Here is an 18,435-nt window from a genome sequence, read left to right on the forward strand (position 1 = left end):
CCATTTATGCAGTTGTTGTGGAAAGTGTTATCAAAGTTCATAATATACCTACTACTCTTAAAACATGTTTCACCTTAGTGCTTCTTCAGGGGGCACCATTGTTCAATTAGAATTTAGAATTTTTTTTTCTTTTACAGGAGTTAACTATTTTACAAAAATTTCAGAAAAAGAATATCTGGTTACCTCCTCTGCTCAGACACTTCTTCTCCCCTCTACTAAGGTATTAGATAGACAGATAGAAAGAAAGACAAATGAAAACATAATTCAAATATTTTGCAAAACGGTTAATGTGGTCCACGGTAACACATATTTCACTTACCAGAAGAACCATCGGCTTTTTCCATGTAGTCAATCCTATAATACCTGATAGTATAACCTGCAAAAAACGATTAGCCCACAATCATTCTCACATGTCAGTCGCAAATGTTTGGCAGATATTTTTTGTGTTTATTATATGGAATATTTTTACAAATACAGGCAGCATCCAATTTCAGAAAACCGTACTTACAACACAAACAAATTATCCAGCACCAGCCTTGGCAGTTAGTGAAATGTAGCACCCTTACTCATGGTTAATGCACAAGTGTGTTTGTTGGGGGAATAAATGTGTTACTTCCCCTTTTTGCAAATATTGCAACATTGATATAAAACATATTCCAAATAGAAAGAAAAATGGAATTTGGAATATGATGTATATCAATGTTGCAATATATTTTACGTGTATCAAACAGTTGAAATTTTATTAGAAATTTAGTAGTGCTCGTTTAGGTGTGTAATTAAGAAAAAGGGAAGTTACGTATTTATTCCCCCAATAAACACACCTGTGATTAAGGGCGTAGGATAGCAGTTGAAACGAATAGGTTTTTTGTTTATATACATCGCTTTGAAGAAACTGGTATATACTCCTGAACCAATGTCTATGCATTTTTAATGTTTCTACAATAAAGAAGGGTATATGCTACATTTTACCTAACTGCCAAGGTTGGTGCTGGATAATTTGTTCATGTTGTACTGAAAGGCTCCAGGATCCGGGAGATATCCGCAGCACATGCTGAAGACGCAGGGGGGTGAACTGATACACACATTGGCGGTTTTTTTCACATCATTGACGCCTTACTGAACCAGTGTTTTAAATGAGTTTTTACACTTCAGTTTTTTTTCCACTGATTTGTTGTGGTCAGTGAACTCAAAAAGAACATGTTCTAAGCTTGTCACTAAAAACTGAAGTGAGAAAAACAATCTGTATGAGTCCATAAGCCAAAATGGGTTCAGTGAAAAAAATCACTGATGTGAAATAAAACACCAACGTGAAACCACTGTTACAGAGGACACCTAGTTACAGATAGACTTCACTTCCCGCTGTGACCTCTGCTCAAGGACTCTGGATGCTAATAATTTACTGAACCTTAGCCTGAGGGTGCGTTCACACGTTGCAGTTAAAACTGCATCGCAATCAGCTTTGAGGTGGTTTTAGGTGCAGTTTTGTCAATTGAACAGGTGAAAGACATGAACTGAATGGGTGAATGACATTTGTGGAGCAGGTTTCCCCTTCAACATCAAATTCACTCATTCAGTTCATGTCTTTCACCTGTTCAATTGACAAAACTGCACCTAAAACCACCTCAAAGCTGATTGCGATGCAGTTTTAACTGCACCGTGTGAACGCACCCTCAAGCTGCAGAGGTTAACATAATCAAAGGTGTCTGTCATGAAGCTTTATTGTTAATCCTTGTTCTCATGACATCCCAAAATTATGAAAGTCCTATTGTCACAGGGTTGAAAAAAATACTTTAGAGTTACTCTTTAAAATATACCAGTTCCAACTTACATACAAATACATACAGACAAAGCCACAGAACCGAACTTGTACAAGTCTGTGGATAGGGTCTAATTTGCTATGCTCGGAGAACCTCATTAACCCCTTAAGGACGCAGGGTTTTTTCGCTCATTTCTCGCTCTCCACCTCAAAAATCCATAACTTTTTAATTTTTCCGTGTACAGAGCTGTGTGAGAGCTTATTTTGAACTTTTACTTTGGTGTATGGAACTGTGTCATGTGTCATTTTTTGCAAAATGAAACGACGTTTTCATTGCTACCATTTTGAGGACATTTTGATCACTTTTCATTATATGTAAAATGGTGTAAAAGTCGCTATTAGGACATTTGGGTGCCATTTTCTGTTATGGAGGTTATCGCCAGCAATAAGCGTTTTTATATTTTGATAGATTGGACATTTTGGGACACGGCAATACCTAATGTGTGTTGTGATTTTTACTGTTTATTATGTTTTATATCAGTTCTAGGGAAAGGGAGGTGATTTGAATTTTTAATATTTTATTTTATTTTTTTCACTATTTCTTAGACCCTCTAGGGTACTTTAACCCTAGATGGTCTGATTGTTCCTACCAGATACTGCAGTACTACTGTATTGCAGTATATGGTGTTTTTGCATTGGATTTATTACAATGAGCCACTGGGTCATCTTAATGAATCTTCAGAAACTATACAGCCTCGGGTCTGACGAAGACGATAATAGTAAACTTTGTAATATATGTTATTAAGGAAATAAGTTCTTACATGTGGACAGAGTTAATCTTTAGACTGTGTATGGTACCTAACATACACTGCTTACTTCAGGAGAAAGAAGAAGCAGAAAAAGACACAGAGAAGTTTCTTTACTTAAAGGGAACCTGTCACTAGAGGCCCAGGTTCCATCATACAGTACAGCAAATCTCTTACTTTTATGGTTAATAAAATAAATTATATTAAACTTTACCTGGCTCCCTGCCAGATTTCTGCTCCAAGTCCCCTCGCCTCCAGTCAAGGTAATCATTCATCATCCTCCACAGGTGAATTAAAATTGAGTGTCCCTCCTCCTACCTCCTGTCTTCACTGCTCTCTGCATGTGGGAAGGAGGAGGGATGGTTCATTTGAATTTGCATGTAGAGGATGACAAGTGATTACTTTGAGTGGATGGGAAGGGATGGATCGCACACCTCCGGGACTTAAAACTACAAGCTGGCAAGGAGTCAGGTAAAGTTTAATCTACTTTATTTCATTAAAAGTTAGAGCTTTTGTAAAAAAAAACATTTTACATTATGTAGGAACACACAGGAATATCGCAGGGGAGCTTTCTCCATTGGAATAGGCTCGAAGATACGTCGGGGACACTGGAAGGGGCTGGAATTTCACTAGAACAGCCGGCCAGCGGCAATTATTGGCGCAATGGGCCTTTAAATGTCTTGGAGCCGATGCACGCACCCTAGTAGGTGGGGAAGTGCACGCCACTCTGCCGGAGTCAGCGCTGGATCGCGGTGAGGTGAGTGAATCGCCGGGGGACCAGAGCAGCGGAGAGGGGCAGGAGTGCGCCTGCAACCCGGGAGATGGGTTGCAGGATCACCCATGACAGGAAGGAGGTCATAGATAACACAGAACATTACCACATTCTTAGCGGCCGATATATGAGTAAGTGCCCCTGGTTTATCATGCTTGATTTTAATGGTAGATTTCCTTTAGCACTCTCAGGACTCCCTTTTTCCTTTTTGTGTTAAAACCCCCAAAAATTGGTATTTTGGTCAAAAAATTGGTCAATAATAGAATGAGCATTTTTGGACATGGCAATACCTAACACGTTTATTATTTTTACAGTATATTTTTAGGGAAAAGGGGGCGATTAAAATGTTACTTTTTTTAAAAAAAATCTTTATATATAACTTTTTACTATTATTTCAGACCCTCTGTTCGCTCATACTATATACTGCAATATATTGCAGTATACAGTAGTTTTTCTGCTGATCTGTAATAGCCTACCATCGGCACCAACCACAACAGTTACAGGTGGTTGTCAGCTGTGTTATACAGCTGACACCTGCTTAGTATGAAGAGAGATCAGCCCGTGAGCTCTCTCCATATACTACCTGGAGCACCATCATGTTATAGTATGTTGTAGTGCACGAAGGGATTGAGTGGTGTAGAAGTAAATTACAATATTTACTATCATTTATTTATGTTAAATATCATGTATTTACTAATCATTTATTTATGTTAAAAAAGAAGAGAAAAATTAAATAATATTTATATACAGTGATGGACTGGGGGGATTATGGGGGATTATGGGGGACCACCTACTGCTACATGGGAATATTAAATGTACCCGTCAGGCTACACTGAGTGCTTGAACTGTGTTTTGAACCACATCATGCTAGAAATGCAGATGTGTTTTGAGTTGCATTTTTTTCCATTGTATTTTAAGACGCAATGCAAGCATATTTTGTCTCAGTACTGCAAAAGAATGTGTTCACAAGACACGATTGCATTTTGAAATGCAATCTAAAATACAACTGTATCCAGAATAACTTCTCCCTGAACATGGATGTGTGTGGACCTACATTTTTCAATCTACTAAGTAGAAAAAGGAATATTTTTAACATGGCAAACTCATATTGCTACTTAACACAAGCATTTAGGTCTAAATGCTTCTGCATTCAGGGTGGAGTAACCACCGATGTGCTAGATATGTTTTTCAAAACGGAATTCAATTGCATCTTGTGATCATGACCTTAAAGGAAATCAAACACTTTAACCCCTTAACGACCTGGCCTTTTGTTTTTTTTTTTCTTTTTACACGTAAAGCGCTGTGTCCTGGCTTATTTTGTGTGTAACAAATTGCACTTCATAGTGACGATATTTAATATTCCATGCCGCGTACTGGGAAGCAGGAAAAAATTCCAAATGCAGTAAAAATTGTGAAAAAAAGCATTTGCTCCATTTTCTGGTGGGCTTGGATTTTACAGCTTTCACTGTGTGCCCCAAATAACGTGTCTACTTTATTCTTTGGGTTGGTACGATTACGGGGATACCAAATTTGTATAGGTTTTATAATGTTTTCATACATTTACAATTTTTTTTATTTATTTTGCCATTTTCTGGCGCCAATACCTTTTTCATAATTTTTTGCTACTTTTGATGACGTTTTCATTGCTATCAAATTCAGGACTGAGCTACCTTTTGATCAATTTTACTGATTTTTTTATATTTTTCAAAATGGCAAAAAAGTACCTATTGTGTTTATGATTTTTACTGTTTATTAATATTTATATGAATTTTTCAGACTTTAGCCTTAGGTTGTTTGATCAATTCTAACATATACTGCCATACTACAGTATGACAGTATTTGGGGATTTTCCTCCTCTCTCGTTACAATGCGCTGATAGCACATTGTAATGATAGGGTTAACACGAGTCAGCCACGGGTCTTCGGAAGACCTGAGGCTGTCATGGAGATGGATTGCCACTCCTCGATGACGCCACGGGGACCGACGATCCATGGCAAGATGGCGGCACCCACTTTTTGAAGCCGCCATAAGCATTGCCGGTGCCGATCAACGGGAAAGCACCCTAGAAATACTCACCTCTGCTCCTCTTGATGTTTATCTTGGTGCTGTCTACTGCTAGTGTTGACACTCCGGGATCACCTAGTTATAAGCAGCAACATGAAGCGGGGGGTTCAAGATGCCTGTTGCTCCAGGATGTTAATTATGCACGCACCTCCCTCTCTCATGCTGAATTCATGCTCTCACATGAAGTCCCCTCTGGGAGAGGGAGGTGCAGGGCCGTGCATAATTAGCAGCCCAGAGTTCAGGACATCTTGTCCTTGTGCTACTAATTATAACTTTTCTAGGTGACCCCACTGTATAAAGAGTGAGATGAGTATTTATACTTAATTTGCATTTTTTTGAGTGGTTGATTTCCTTTAAGGTCCAGCAGTAAGCAGGACCTCTTATTAAAAGCAATCTATACCGCCCCCAACTCACCCTCATATTGTGGCTCTCTGTCCCCTCCCCCTAATATTGTGCGATCCTTATCTCCCCATAATATTGTGGACCCCCTAATCTCCCCCACACATACGATAAGATACAACTTTATTAATGCCCTGATTTAGGGGAAATTGTAAAACAGGCATAGTAAACAACATGGGAAATACATGATCGAGTGACATACAACTTCCAGGGAAGTGGCACTACTAGTGTTGCAGTCTACCCAAGCACCTATTTCTTGAGCCCAGTATTCTGTTGAACAGTTCAATTGATTTGGCGACAAAGGAGTAATGGAATTCGGTAGGGCGACAGCATTATTAATTATAACTGGTGGCATCGGTTGCTGCTGTCACTGTGTTGCTTAAGAATCATCAAAGACAGGGGTAGTGTTTGTTCAGTGAGAACGCTTCAAATTTGCGCAAGTGTCTTTCTTCCCATATAGTGTGCAATGAGCATGGGGGCTCCCTGATAATGCTATGTGCCTTCTTGATGATCTGGGGCAATTTGTTTTTGTCACTTTTGTTTATGCTACTTACTCAGCAGACAATGACATAGAATAGGATGTTGGCTAGTGTGGACTTGTAGAACATTTTCAGCAATATTCATTGTGGCTCTCACTCCATTCTAAGACATTTTCAATGGCCTTCTTGTAAAGCTGGTTGTTGTCCTCCTGCTGCACTTATAAGAGGGGAAGCCCAATGATGTTGCGGGGAGCTGACAGTTACATCATAGATTTCCACTTTATCTTTGTCAGAGGATGCAGATAGAGTCAGGAAGAGGGTGAGCCATCGGCTGTAGGGGTAGAGTCATCAGGTGTCAAGACCCACTAGTAGGCAAGTCGGACCCAGTTCATATAAACTTATATGGAAATGTTGCAGTGGTGTTTTTATTTTGTAAACATATTTTATTAATATTTCAGATAAAACAACAAGCACATTGCATGTCATCTTAAGTACTGGTGATGTATACACATAATATACTTTGGATACAACCACCACAGCTGGAGTGTTTGCACAAACAAGTTTCTTTTTGCATATGAAATAGCCAGGAGATGCTGCATGTCCCACAGCTATACTGGGCTACTGAGTGCATGTTTGGCTGCTGCTACAACAGTGTGGAGGGGGTCATATCTAATGATAGTTAACTTGTTTCTAAGGGACAATGTGACATAACATGTATGAGCAATTATCTTCAGACAGGGTTTTTTTTTTTTATTTTAAAAAAGCAATTGAAGGAATGTTTATATTAGGGATGCACGGATACCAGAATCTCTTAAGAAGTATCATGTGTGAGAAAGTGAGAGGTGTTGTGTGGGAAAACCGCTGTCTTACAGGCAGATGAAATGCTGGTGGTAAAAGCCCTGGGTTTGTCTGCAGTAACCCAAGGGTTAATGCAGACATGATAAGCAGGAATAGTCTGTTTTGTCTGTGTTGGCCTAGCTAACACAGACACATTTGTAATGTCCGTACTGGGCCTGCTTATTATGGAGTAGGGGTAGGCTGGTAGTGGGACTCCTACTCCACCCGGGCTTCGGTCCTGGGCTTTTGTATAGCCCACAGGTGCAGGTCACAGGCCTCGTTAGGGCCTGATTTAGTCTGCAGGCCAGAAGCAGTAGGAGAGGCCCTACCTGGAGAGCTGAAAGCGAGATTGCATTCTCACAGCAAAGGTAACTGAGGGTCTCCTGTCTTGCTGCTGGCCAAGAGCGTGTGCCAGGCAGCCTGGTACCCGGATAGCTAGGGTCCTCCAAATGTATTAGACAGCGCCTAGCCGGGCAGGAATTACTTTTGTAATGTTTTTGCATGTGCCTAAGCCAAGGCTGAATTTGTGTTCTGTTTTGCAAGTGTGAATAAACACTTAAGTTGGACTTTTAAACCTGTGTGTGTCACTGCTTCCTGCACTGCTACCAGTCAACTACCAGAGCAATTCCCCACATATGGTGGAGGATGCGGGCAAAGTGCAGTGAAGTATACACTAGTGCATGTCCTGGAAGTTGACAGCACTGAAGCTGCAAGCCACAGCCATGGAGGAGTTAATCAAGCAGCTTGTCCAGTCCAACGTGCAGCAGCAAGAGACAAACAGATTGCTGCTCCAGCAGATAACAGCCCTGACCGCTGCTCAGCAAAGGACTGTCCCGGCAATGACGGTGAAGGACGCCAGGAAAGAGGTCCGCAAAGCTATGACCAAGATGACCGCCGAGGATGATGTGGGGGCCTATCTGACAGGCTTTGAGAGGGTGGCCACCCGAGAGAGGTTGCCACAGCAACACTGGGCAGAGGTGTTGGCCCCCTTCCTCGTCGCTGATCCCCAGCAGGCATACTACGACCTGAGCGAGGAGTATGCCCGGGACTACTCCAAGGTAAAGGCAGAGATCTTGGCCCGACTAGGAGTGGATCAGCATCTACGCGCTCAAAGAGTGAATAGCTGGAGATACCAGGAGGCGCTACCACCGAGGGGGCAGATGCACCAACTTGTTCACTTGGTCCGCAAGTGGCTTCAGCCGGAGACATCAACCCCAGCCCAGATGGTCGAGAAGGTTGTTTTGGACCGTTTCCTGAGGGCCTTGCCGGGTGAGATCCAACAATGGGTGGGACACGGGGACCCGTCTGATGCCGATGCGCTGGTGGGGTTGGTGGAGAGGTTTTGTGCCACTCAGGCCCTAACAAAGAAAGCCCCTTATACCAAGACAGGCCTTAAGGCACGGAAGGTCTTGTCACCCACAAATTCCCGGGGCAGGACAACGCCCAATGTCCGGGAAGTACCCCAGGGGAGGAGGAGGGGGGAGGCTCCCACCTGTTGGACCTGCCATGAGCCAGGTCATATTGCAGCCCATTGCCCCAATTCCTCAGAGCCCAGGGACTGCAGTTCCGCCAGAAGGGTTTCTCTCTATGCTGCCCCTGTCTACACAGCTACTAGCCCCGACTCTGCTGATGAGCGCCACCTGTGCCGGGTGACTGTGGCAGGGCATCCAGCGTTGGCCCTGCTGGACTCAGGCAGTCGGGTGACCTTGATTAATGGGTCCCTCACAGACCCCAAGGCGGTCACAGGGCGCACAATTGGAGTCCTGTGCATCCATGGGGACGTAAAGGACTACCCCACCACAGTTATTAACTTCCAGACCTCTTGTGGAGAGACACTACATGAGGCAGCGGTTGTCAAGAACTTGCCCCATGACCTTATCTTGGGACGGGACTTCCCCATGTTCTGGACTCTATGGCGGGGAAACCAAGAGTTGGGGGGTTGTTCTCCTGTGTTGTCTGGTCAGATCTCTGAAGCCGAGCCTGATGACCCAGACTCTGGAGTTCCTGCCGTAGGGGTGAGCGCCACAGAAGATGGAAGTGTAATGTTTCCCCTAGATGTTATGGCAGGCGAAACTGAGGAGGTAGTGACAGGACCGCAGTTGTCTGATTTGGAGGTATCCCGTGACAACTTTGGTACTGCACAACTCCAGGACCCCACTCTGGTCCGCGCCAGAGAAAATGTGGTAGAAATTAATGGCGTACCTCAGCACCCAGGTGCGGATAAGTTGTTCCCTCGTGTGGTGGTAAATCAGGAGTTATTGTACCGCATTGATAAGGTCCACGGTGAAACCCGGGAGCAGTTAATGGTACCTCAGCCATATCGTCAGATGGTGTTAGACCTTGCACATAAGCATGTGATGGGAGGGCACCTAGGTACCACAAAAACTCTGGAACGCATCTTGCAGCGTTTTTACTGGCCAGGAGTATATGATAGGGTAAAAAGGTATTGTGAAACTTGCCCTGATTGTCAATTGCATGCTCCCATGGTACACTTTCGAAGTCCGTTGGTACCTCTGCCCATTATTGAGGTACCCTTTGAAAGGGTCGCCATGGATTTGGTCGGTCCTTTAGTTAAATCTGCTCGGGGGCATCAGCATATCCTGGTAGTCATGGACTATGCTACCCGATATCCTGAGGCCATCCCACTGCGGCACACCTCTGCTAAACTAATTGCTAAAGAGTTGTTTGCCATGTTCTGCCGGGTGGGACTTCCCAAGGAGATCCTCACAGATCAGGGGACTCCTTTTATGTCAAAAGTCACCAAGGAGCTATGTCGGCTCTTTAATTTTAAACAGTTACGCACCTCTGTGTACCATCCTCAGACGGATGGATTGGTAGAACGGTTCAACAAAACTTTAAAGAGTATGCTAAAAAAGGTGGTAAACAAGGATGGGAAGGACTGGGATGTACTATTGCCATATTTAATGTTCGCCATCCGAGAGGTCCCACAAGCCTCTACTGGGTTCTCACCGTTTGAGTTAGTGTATGGCAGACATCCCAGGGGTCTCCTGGACATAGCCAAGGAGACATGGGAACAAGAGCCCACCCCCCACAAAAGTGTAATAGACCATATCGCAGATATGCAGGACAGGGTGGCAGCAGTCATGCCCATTGTCAAAGAGCATATGGAGGAGGCACAAAGAACTCAAAGCCGGGTTTATAACAGGTCAGCAAAAGTAAGGAGCTTTAGTCCCGGTGATCGTGTGTTGGTGCTAGTCCCCACTGTAGAAAGTAAGTTTCTCGCTAAATGGCAAGGACCGTATGAGGTTATAGAGAAAATAGGAGAGGTGAACTACAGGATACGTCAGCCCGGACGGAGAAAACCCGAGCAGACTTATCATGTAAATCTGTTGAAGGCCTGGAAAGACAGAGAGAGTCTGCATACAGAGATGGTTCTGGCTAGTCCACCTCCTGCGATACCCTCACCGGCCGCAGATAAGCCTGTGCCGGAGGCAGAACTGCGAATAGCCGATACCCTTACCAAAGAGCAACAGCGAGAGGCTCGAGAGTTTGTAGCAAGAAATACAGATGTGTTCTCAGAGTTGCCAGGCTACACATCTGTAATTAAACATGATATTGTCACTGAGCCAGGGGTAAAGGTAAGATTAAGGCCGTACCGAGTCCCTGAAGCTCGTAGACAAGCCATATCAGAAGAAGTTCAGAAGATGCTGAAGCTAGGGGTTATTGAGGAGTCCAAAAGTGAGTGGGCCAGTCCAATTGTTCTAATTCCCAAACCGGATGGGACGTTGCGATTTTGCAACGATTTTAGAAAATTGAATGAGGTGTCTAAGTTTGATGCCTATCCCATGCCCCGGGTGGACGAGCTTATTGAGAGACTAGGGGGTGCTCGGTACTTCACCACCCTGGATCTAACTAAAGGATATTGGCAGGTACCCCTGACAGATAGGGCTAAAGAGAAGACCGCCTTTATCACCCCTGAGGGCCTTTTTCACTATGTTGTATTACCGTTTGGGCTTCATGGGGCCCCCGCTACCTTTCAACGGTTAATGGACATAGTGTTAAAGCCACATAGGAGATACGCCTCCGCCTATCTAGATGACATTATCATCTACAGCCAAGACTGGGCGAGTCACTTGGCCAAGGTACAGGCCGTAGTGAACTCTCTAAGGGCAGCGGGCCTGACTGCAAACCCCAAGAAGTGTGCGCTGGGAATGGAGGAGACACACTATTTGGGGTATGTGATCGGTCGAGGTATAATTAAACCTCAGATCAACAAGATTGACGCTATACAGGGTTGGCCTCAACCAGTGAGCACAAAGCAAGTCAGGGCATTCCTGGGCATTGTAGGGTACTACAGACGGTTTATACCAAACTTTGCCACCATGTCCGCTCCCCTGACAGACCTGCTGAAGGGTAAAAGGCCTGTCATGGTGCGGTGGAATGAACAAGCAGAAGGTGCTTTTCAGGCATTGAAGTCTGCGTTGTGTGGATCTCCCATCCTCATTGCGCCAAACTTCAAGAAAGAGTTTATTGTGCAGACGGATGCGTCAGATGTAGGGCTGGGAGCTGTCCTGTCTCAGGAGGTGAATGGCGAGGAACACCCCATTACTTACCTGAGCAGGAAGCTCACGCCAGCTGAAAAAAAATTACAGTATCGTAGAGAAGGAATGTCTGGCGATAAAGTGGGCATTAGAGTCCCTACGGTACTACTTGCTGGGACGACAGTTCCGTCTAATAACTGACCACTCTCCTCTCACGTGGATGAGTAGAACTAAGGAGAAGAATGCCAGGGTCACTAGGTGGTTCTTGTCCCTCCAAAATTTCAGTTTCATGGTGGAGCACAGAGCCGGGAAGCTACAGGGCAATGCGGATGCCTTGTCCCGAACGCATTGCTTAATGTCCGGAGTTCGCCCCGGTGGGTCTGAACTGAGGGGGAGGGTATGTGAGAAAGTGAGAGGTGTTGTGTGGGAAAACCGCTATCTGTCTTACAGGCAGATGAAATGCTGGTGGTAAAAGCCCTGGGTTTGTCTGCAGTAACCCAAGGGTTAATGCAGACATGATAAGCAGGAATAGTCTGTTTTGTCTGTGTTGGCCTAGCTAACACAGACACATTTGTAATGTCCGTACTGGGCCTGCTTATTATGGAGTAGGGGTAGGCTGGTAGTGGGACTCCTACTCCACCCGGGCTTCGGTCCTGGGCTTTTGTATAGCCCACAGGTGCAGGTCACAGGCCTCGTTAGGGCCTGATTTAGTCTGCAGGCCAGAAGCAGTAGGAGAGGCCCTACCTGGAGAGCTGAAAGCGAGATTGCATTCTCACAGCAAAGGTAACTGAGGGTCTCCTGTCTTGCTGCTGGCCAAGAGCGTGTGCCAGGCAGCCTGGTACCCGGATAGCTAGGGTCCTCCAAATGTATTAGACAGCGCCTAGCCGGGCAGGAATTACTTTTGTAATGTTTTTGCATGTGCCTAAGCCAAGGCTGAATTTGTGTTCTGTTTTGCAAGTGTGAATAAACACTTAAGTTGGACTTTTAAACCTGCGTGTGTCACTGCTTCCTGCACTGCTACCAGTCAACTACCAGAGCAATTCCCCACATATGATAATGAAAACAAATACAATATTTTCAAGAAAAGATAAAAAGTATTACACGAATGTTTTGGGTGCAGTCACATGAGGCATTTACACTGAGTTTAGAAATGCAATGCAAATGTCTGGGGGCGGAGTTCAGCCCGATCGCAGATGCATTTCTATTGAATCGCATGCGATCAGTAACAGTCAGCCAATGTTTTTTATGATAGTTTATTACATGCATTGTAAAGTTTGTCCTGGTAATGTTAATACCAAAATGTATAATGGATGTGCAGACAGTGAGAAAAAAAATTGTAGCCATTTTTACTCGCAAGCAGACCACCTCCATGGATGACATCCACATGCAGTCAATTTTTCTCAAATGTTGCTAGTCAACCAACTGGACAGGGCAAAAAGTAGATTAGAAAACCTTCAGTTCTTTTTGCAGATGTGAAAAAAAAATATGGGTGCGGATACATTAGGGACCAGAGGTCGCACTAACATTTTTCCAGAAGGGTAAAAATACTCCTCTCACCATTTTTGAGGAGTATTTTTACCCGAGGAGGAGTATGAAAATTTTGGTAATACACTGTGCTCGCACACACTACACACAGAGCGAGCGCGCACACACACTACACACAGAGCGAGCGCGCACACACACTACACACAGAGCGAGCGCGCACACACACTACACACAGAGCGAGCGCGCACACACACTACACACAGAGCGAGCGCGCACACACACTACACACAGAGCGAGCGCGCACACACACTACACACACGGCCTTGCTCTTAAGTCCTGACATAAATGCAGGCAGCTGCGGGCAGGTAGAGATGGAGCAGGACAGGGAGCAGCAGTCCCGCTGTCCACATGTCTCCCCCGGGGCCTGCGCTCTCGCTCCGGAGCGCTGCTGACACAGATCACTGTGTCACGTGTCGCGCTGAGCGGCCCGGCGCGCGCTGTGATCGCGCTACAGACATTTCCCTCTTTTGCAGCGCGCGCCGAACAGCTCAGCCTGCGCGCTACAGGGAATAATTGCCAAGCGTAACTTTACGCATGGCAATTATTTTGGGGGGTAATGGCGCCTCATCACGTGTCTATGACGCGTGGTGAGGCGTTAATGCGACCTCTGTTAGGGACTTACAATGGGCATCAAAACACCCACATTTGTTGAGGATTAGTTGCATACACGCCGTCTGAATGAGTCCTTATTTTGTGTCTTATACATTTTTATTAAATCTATTTAACTATTAATTATGCTTAAAAAAAATAATATAGTGATATATCTCTGCGAAAATACAGCTCTATATACCAGTGCATTAAGTGTGTGTAACTGTATGGAGGCTCTAGTGATGCTCTTAGTTAGATTAAATCCTCCCATTAACAAACAGATAGCCCGTAAGCCTAGTGGATAAAAGCACTGTATCTTTATGGCATGGTAGAGAAAGTGAGTTCAAATCTCTGTTTGGCCCAAAAAAATATTTAATTGAACATGAAAAAATTTAGACACCCTGAGGAAGATGCCCATCTCCGACCCATAAGATACATCAGGTGGCTTAGGCCTCTTAGTTACGACCTGGCGTAGTTTTACAGAAAAACCTACGAACGAACGTTTGCATGTTTTAAGAAAGCATGCAGGCACAGGGCGGGAAGGTCCATTTCACTGGTGACCACGCCCCCCTAGTGGGGAGTAGCATTATCACAAATACAATACAAATACAGAAACTGGCGTAGCGGTGCTGATAAATCTCCCCCGTGGTGCCCCGAGATATGTAGAAACACCATACATGGACAGATCATGATATTTCCCTGATGATTTGGTTCCCGCTCTGCGGTGCCTGACACATCTATTCAAAGCATTATAGTCTGACCGGAGCTCCTTATGTGTCTTGTTATGTGTCCTTTGATGAATCGATAATTTCACCTTCTTTCCAATTGTGTTCCACTTTCCTCAATACACTTTCACACAAACGGTATTTGGATGTGATCTATTCAGAAGGTGAAATTATCGATTAATCAAAGGACACATAACAAGACACATAAGGAGCTCCGGTCAGACTATTTTGTTTTTTTACTAATTATTGGATGTGGGATCCATCCAGGACTGTGGGTCAGCTCCTATAGGGGGTAGTGTGCAACTCAAAAAAACTTTTTCTTTTATTCAAAGCATTCCCCAACCTGACCTCTCCTCTGAGGATTCTCCAGCAGACAGCACTCGGAGTCTGTAGAAAAGCAAAGTCATTCAGTACAGAAAATAAAAACCTAATACTGAATGGCTCTGAATATGAAAGTATCATGCCAAGGTTCGATACATTGTGCAACCCTAATATACAGTGCCTTGCCAAAGTATTCTGCCCCCTTGAACTTTTCTACCTTTTGCTACATTTCAGGCTTCAAACAAAGATATAAAATTAGAATTTTTTGGTGACGAATCAACAAGTGGGACACAATTGTTAAGTGGAATGAAATTTATTGAATATTTGAACCTTTTGTAAAAAATAAACTGAAGAGTGGGACTGCAATATTATTCGGCCCCTACACTTTAGGTGCAGCAATCTCACTTCAGAAGTTCAGTGTGGGTGCAGTCACACGTCGCGTTTCACGCATGTGTTTAAAAAACGCATTGCAACATTGCGGTAACAAACATGCAGTAACAATGTGTTAATGGTTGCGTTTTGTAAACGGCAGTGTTAATAGCCGTTTAATTAGGCAAATCTCTCTTCAGCGGTTGCAATGCGTTTTTAAAACGCATGCGTTAAACAAGACGCGTGACTGCACCCTTAGGATCTCTAAATGATCCAATGTTCTACAAAATGACTGATGAGGATAATAAACATAATCTACCGGTGTGTAATCAAGTCACCGTATAAATTCACCTGCTCTGTGATAGTCTCAGGGTTCCGTTTAAAGCTCAGAGAGCATCATGGAGACCAAAAAACACACCAGGCAGGTCCGTGATACTGTTGTTGAGGAGTTTAAAGCTGGATTTGGATACAAAAAGCTTTCATAAACTTTAAACATCCCAAAGAGAACTATGCAAGTGATCATATTGAAATGGAAGGAGTCCAAGGCAAATCTACCAATACCCGGGCCACCCCTCTAAACGTTCATCTCAAACAAGAAGAAGAAGACTGAAAGAGATGCAACCAAGAGGCCCATGATCACTCTGGATGAGCTGGGAGAGTCTGTCCATAGGACATCAATCAATCGTACACGGTGTAAATCCGGCCTTTATGGAAGAGTGGCAAAAAGAAAGCTATTTCTCAAAGAGATCCATAAAAAGTCTTTTTTTAAAGTCTGCCACAAGCCACCTGGGAGACACCAAACATGTGGAAGAAGGTGCTCCCGTCAAAACAGCTCATCATCCTGAATACACCATCCCCATCCTCAAACATGGTGGTGGCAGCATCGAGGTTTGGGCAGATGGTTAAAGGTGATGGGAAGATGGATGGAGCCAAAATACAGAACCATTCTAGAAGAAAACCTGTTGGAGTCCACAAAAGACCTGAGACTGGGACGGAGATTTATCTTCCAACAAGACATTTCCAAACAAAGCAAAATCTACAATCGACTGGTTCACAAACAAATGTATCCAGGTGTTAGAATGGCCAAGTCACAATTCAGACTGGAATACAATAGAGAATCTATGGAAAGAGCTGAAAACTGCTGTTGATGTGACATGTAATTTGCTTGAATAAAGTCAAGAAGGCAGAGAGTTTAACACTGAAGTCAAGCTCACCTCAGAATACTTAATTCACTGTAATTGATGGTCCTACATTGAGGAACAACACTAAGCACATCTCCTTCATTCTGAAGTGAGGAGAGCTTGACTTCAGTGTTAAACTCTCTGCCTCTTTGACTTTATACAACCAATTTACATCTGACTTCAAAGTTGATTTTCTGGATGATGACTCCACCCTGGGCCATGAAAGAAACATTTTGTGGAACGTGTTACTCTGCTTCACAAGACACTGGTAATGGTTAATTAGGTCAAATACTGATGACAGGTTCCCTTTAACTTAAAGGAGCCGAATAATATTGCACGCCCCACTTTCCATTTTATTATTTTTTTTTACAAACGTTTCAAATATCCAATAAATTTCACTTCACAATTGTGTCCCGCTTGTTGTTGAATATTTACCAAAATGCTACAATTTTATATCTTTAGGTTTGAATCCTAAAATGTAGCAAAAGGTAGAAAAGTTCAAGGGGGACAAATACTTTCGCAAGACACTGTATATGGTATATTAATTAAAATTCAGGTGAATGCCCAGATGGGAACACCCCTCCAAGGTGTCAGCCATGGTCTTATCCTGCGCCTAAAGATTGCTGCATGCAGTACAATGAAGCAGATTACAGAAAACCTTTTAATATAGCTTTCACAGACTGTAAAACCTGATTTAAAGCAAACTAGGAATGTCATTTTTAGCCAAGAGACAGGTTCCAAAAGCCAATGCCGATTTTAAAAATGTCTTTTTTAGCATTCTGAATACTACCTTTATTTTATAAATTTCACATTATCTGGCTCCCTGCCAGCTGGAAGAAGTGCCGTTTTCTCTCGGCTCTCCCTCTTTGTTGTCCTTGTAGGGCCTTTGGTCACTAGTTGTCTAAGCGCTGCTTGAGTATATTTTATACAAGTATTTCAACGATGATTCATTCCTCATTACTTACTGTAGGACAGGCTAATCTGTCTGACAATAGAAATGCTTTCCTTGTTTTTTGTTATAGGGCAGCATGACTTTTTTTTGAAGTTGTTCATTTAATATTAACCCATTAAGGACACAGCTTTGTTTTTGTATTTCGATTTTTCATTCCCCCACTTCCAAAAATTCATAACTTTTTATTTTTCCATGTATAGAGGTGTATGGGGGCTTGAATTTAATATTCAATGCCATGTACCTAGAAGCTGGAAAAAAAATCCAAATGCAGTGAAATTGAAGAAAAAACACATTTTGCGCCGTTTTCTTTTGACACCTTTATATTACAGATGCCAAATTTATATAGGTTTTATTTTATTTAAAGGGAACCAGTCACCAGGGACCTCATTTTCCATAAAGACAGGTTGTTGAAGCCCATCACATCTGCATTGCACATATGCCTTTCTGCCTTTTCTAAGCATTTGCATTACAATATAATTGACAGAATCCTCTGTCAAGTCAAAGGGGTTGGCTTTGGTTTGGATGCATTTCAAACAACATGTGACTTGTCTGTGCTACTCCCTCCTCAGCTCTTGCCCCCCACCATTGTGCTCCTGTAAAGCTCCTCCATCCTGTTCCTTCACGGAGCTGTGCATAAGCACAAAGGTGGGGGCCAAGAGCTGAGCAGTCTGCAGCACACACAAGTCACATGTTTTTTGAAATGCATCCAAACAAAAGCCCAATGACTTAACAGAGGATTTTGTCAGGGTGCATAGTAAGTTATAACTCACAATTATATATGCAGAAAGGCATATTTGCACTGCAGGTGTGATGGGCTTCTGCAACCTGTCTTGACATTTTATATTTAGATCGCCAGTTTTCATGCTGTCACTGCAATGGATCATCGCCCCAGTGTGACCAAATCGGCCACTACGGTGGGGCCCTGAGACTATATTGGTCACTGCGACTATTTTGGCCACTATGGGCAGTACAGTGTTGAATTTGTGTTACAAAGTTGCTTACATTTTTGTGTTAAATCTGCAGACAAGAGTCACGGCTGGAAGAAGCTGACTTGCCAGCCAGGTAGAAGAAGAGGAAAAGAAATAATTCTCTAATCAGTTGTCACTGGATTCATAATAAGTGCTGGTATTCTTGCCACA

At 43.5% G+C, this 18,435-nt stretch overlaps 1 protein-coding gene across 3 annotated transcripts in view; it reads right to left on the minus strand.

Moving 5' to 3' along the window:
* ENTREP1 (endosomal transmembrane epsin interactor 1) overlaps window positions 1–18,435 on the minus strand; it is a 55,619-nt gene that overhangs the window by 32,807 nt on the left and 4,377 nt on the right. For all 3 annotated transcript variants that reach the window (XM_072151168.1, XM_072151177.1, XM_072151186.1), the window contains exon 2: window positions 320–376. In XM_072151168.1, coding sequence (XP_072007269.1) covers window positions 320–376 — 57 coding nt within the window. The remainder of the gene's footprint in view (window positions 1–319; window positions 377–18,435) is intronic.

This window comes from Engystomops pustulosus, chromosome 1 (assembly GCF_040894005.1).
Source record: "Engystomops pustulosus chromosome 1, aEngPut4.maternal, whole genome shotgun sequence".
Lineage (NCBI taxonomy): Eukaryota > Metazoa > Chordata > Amphibia > Anura > Leptodactylidae > Engystomops > Engystomops pustulosus.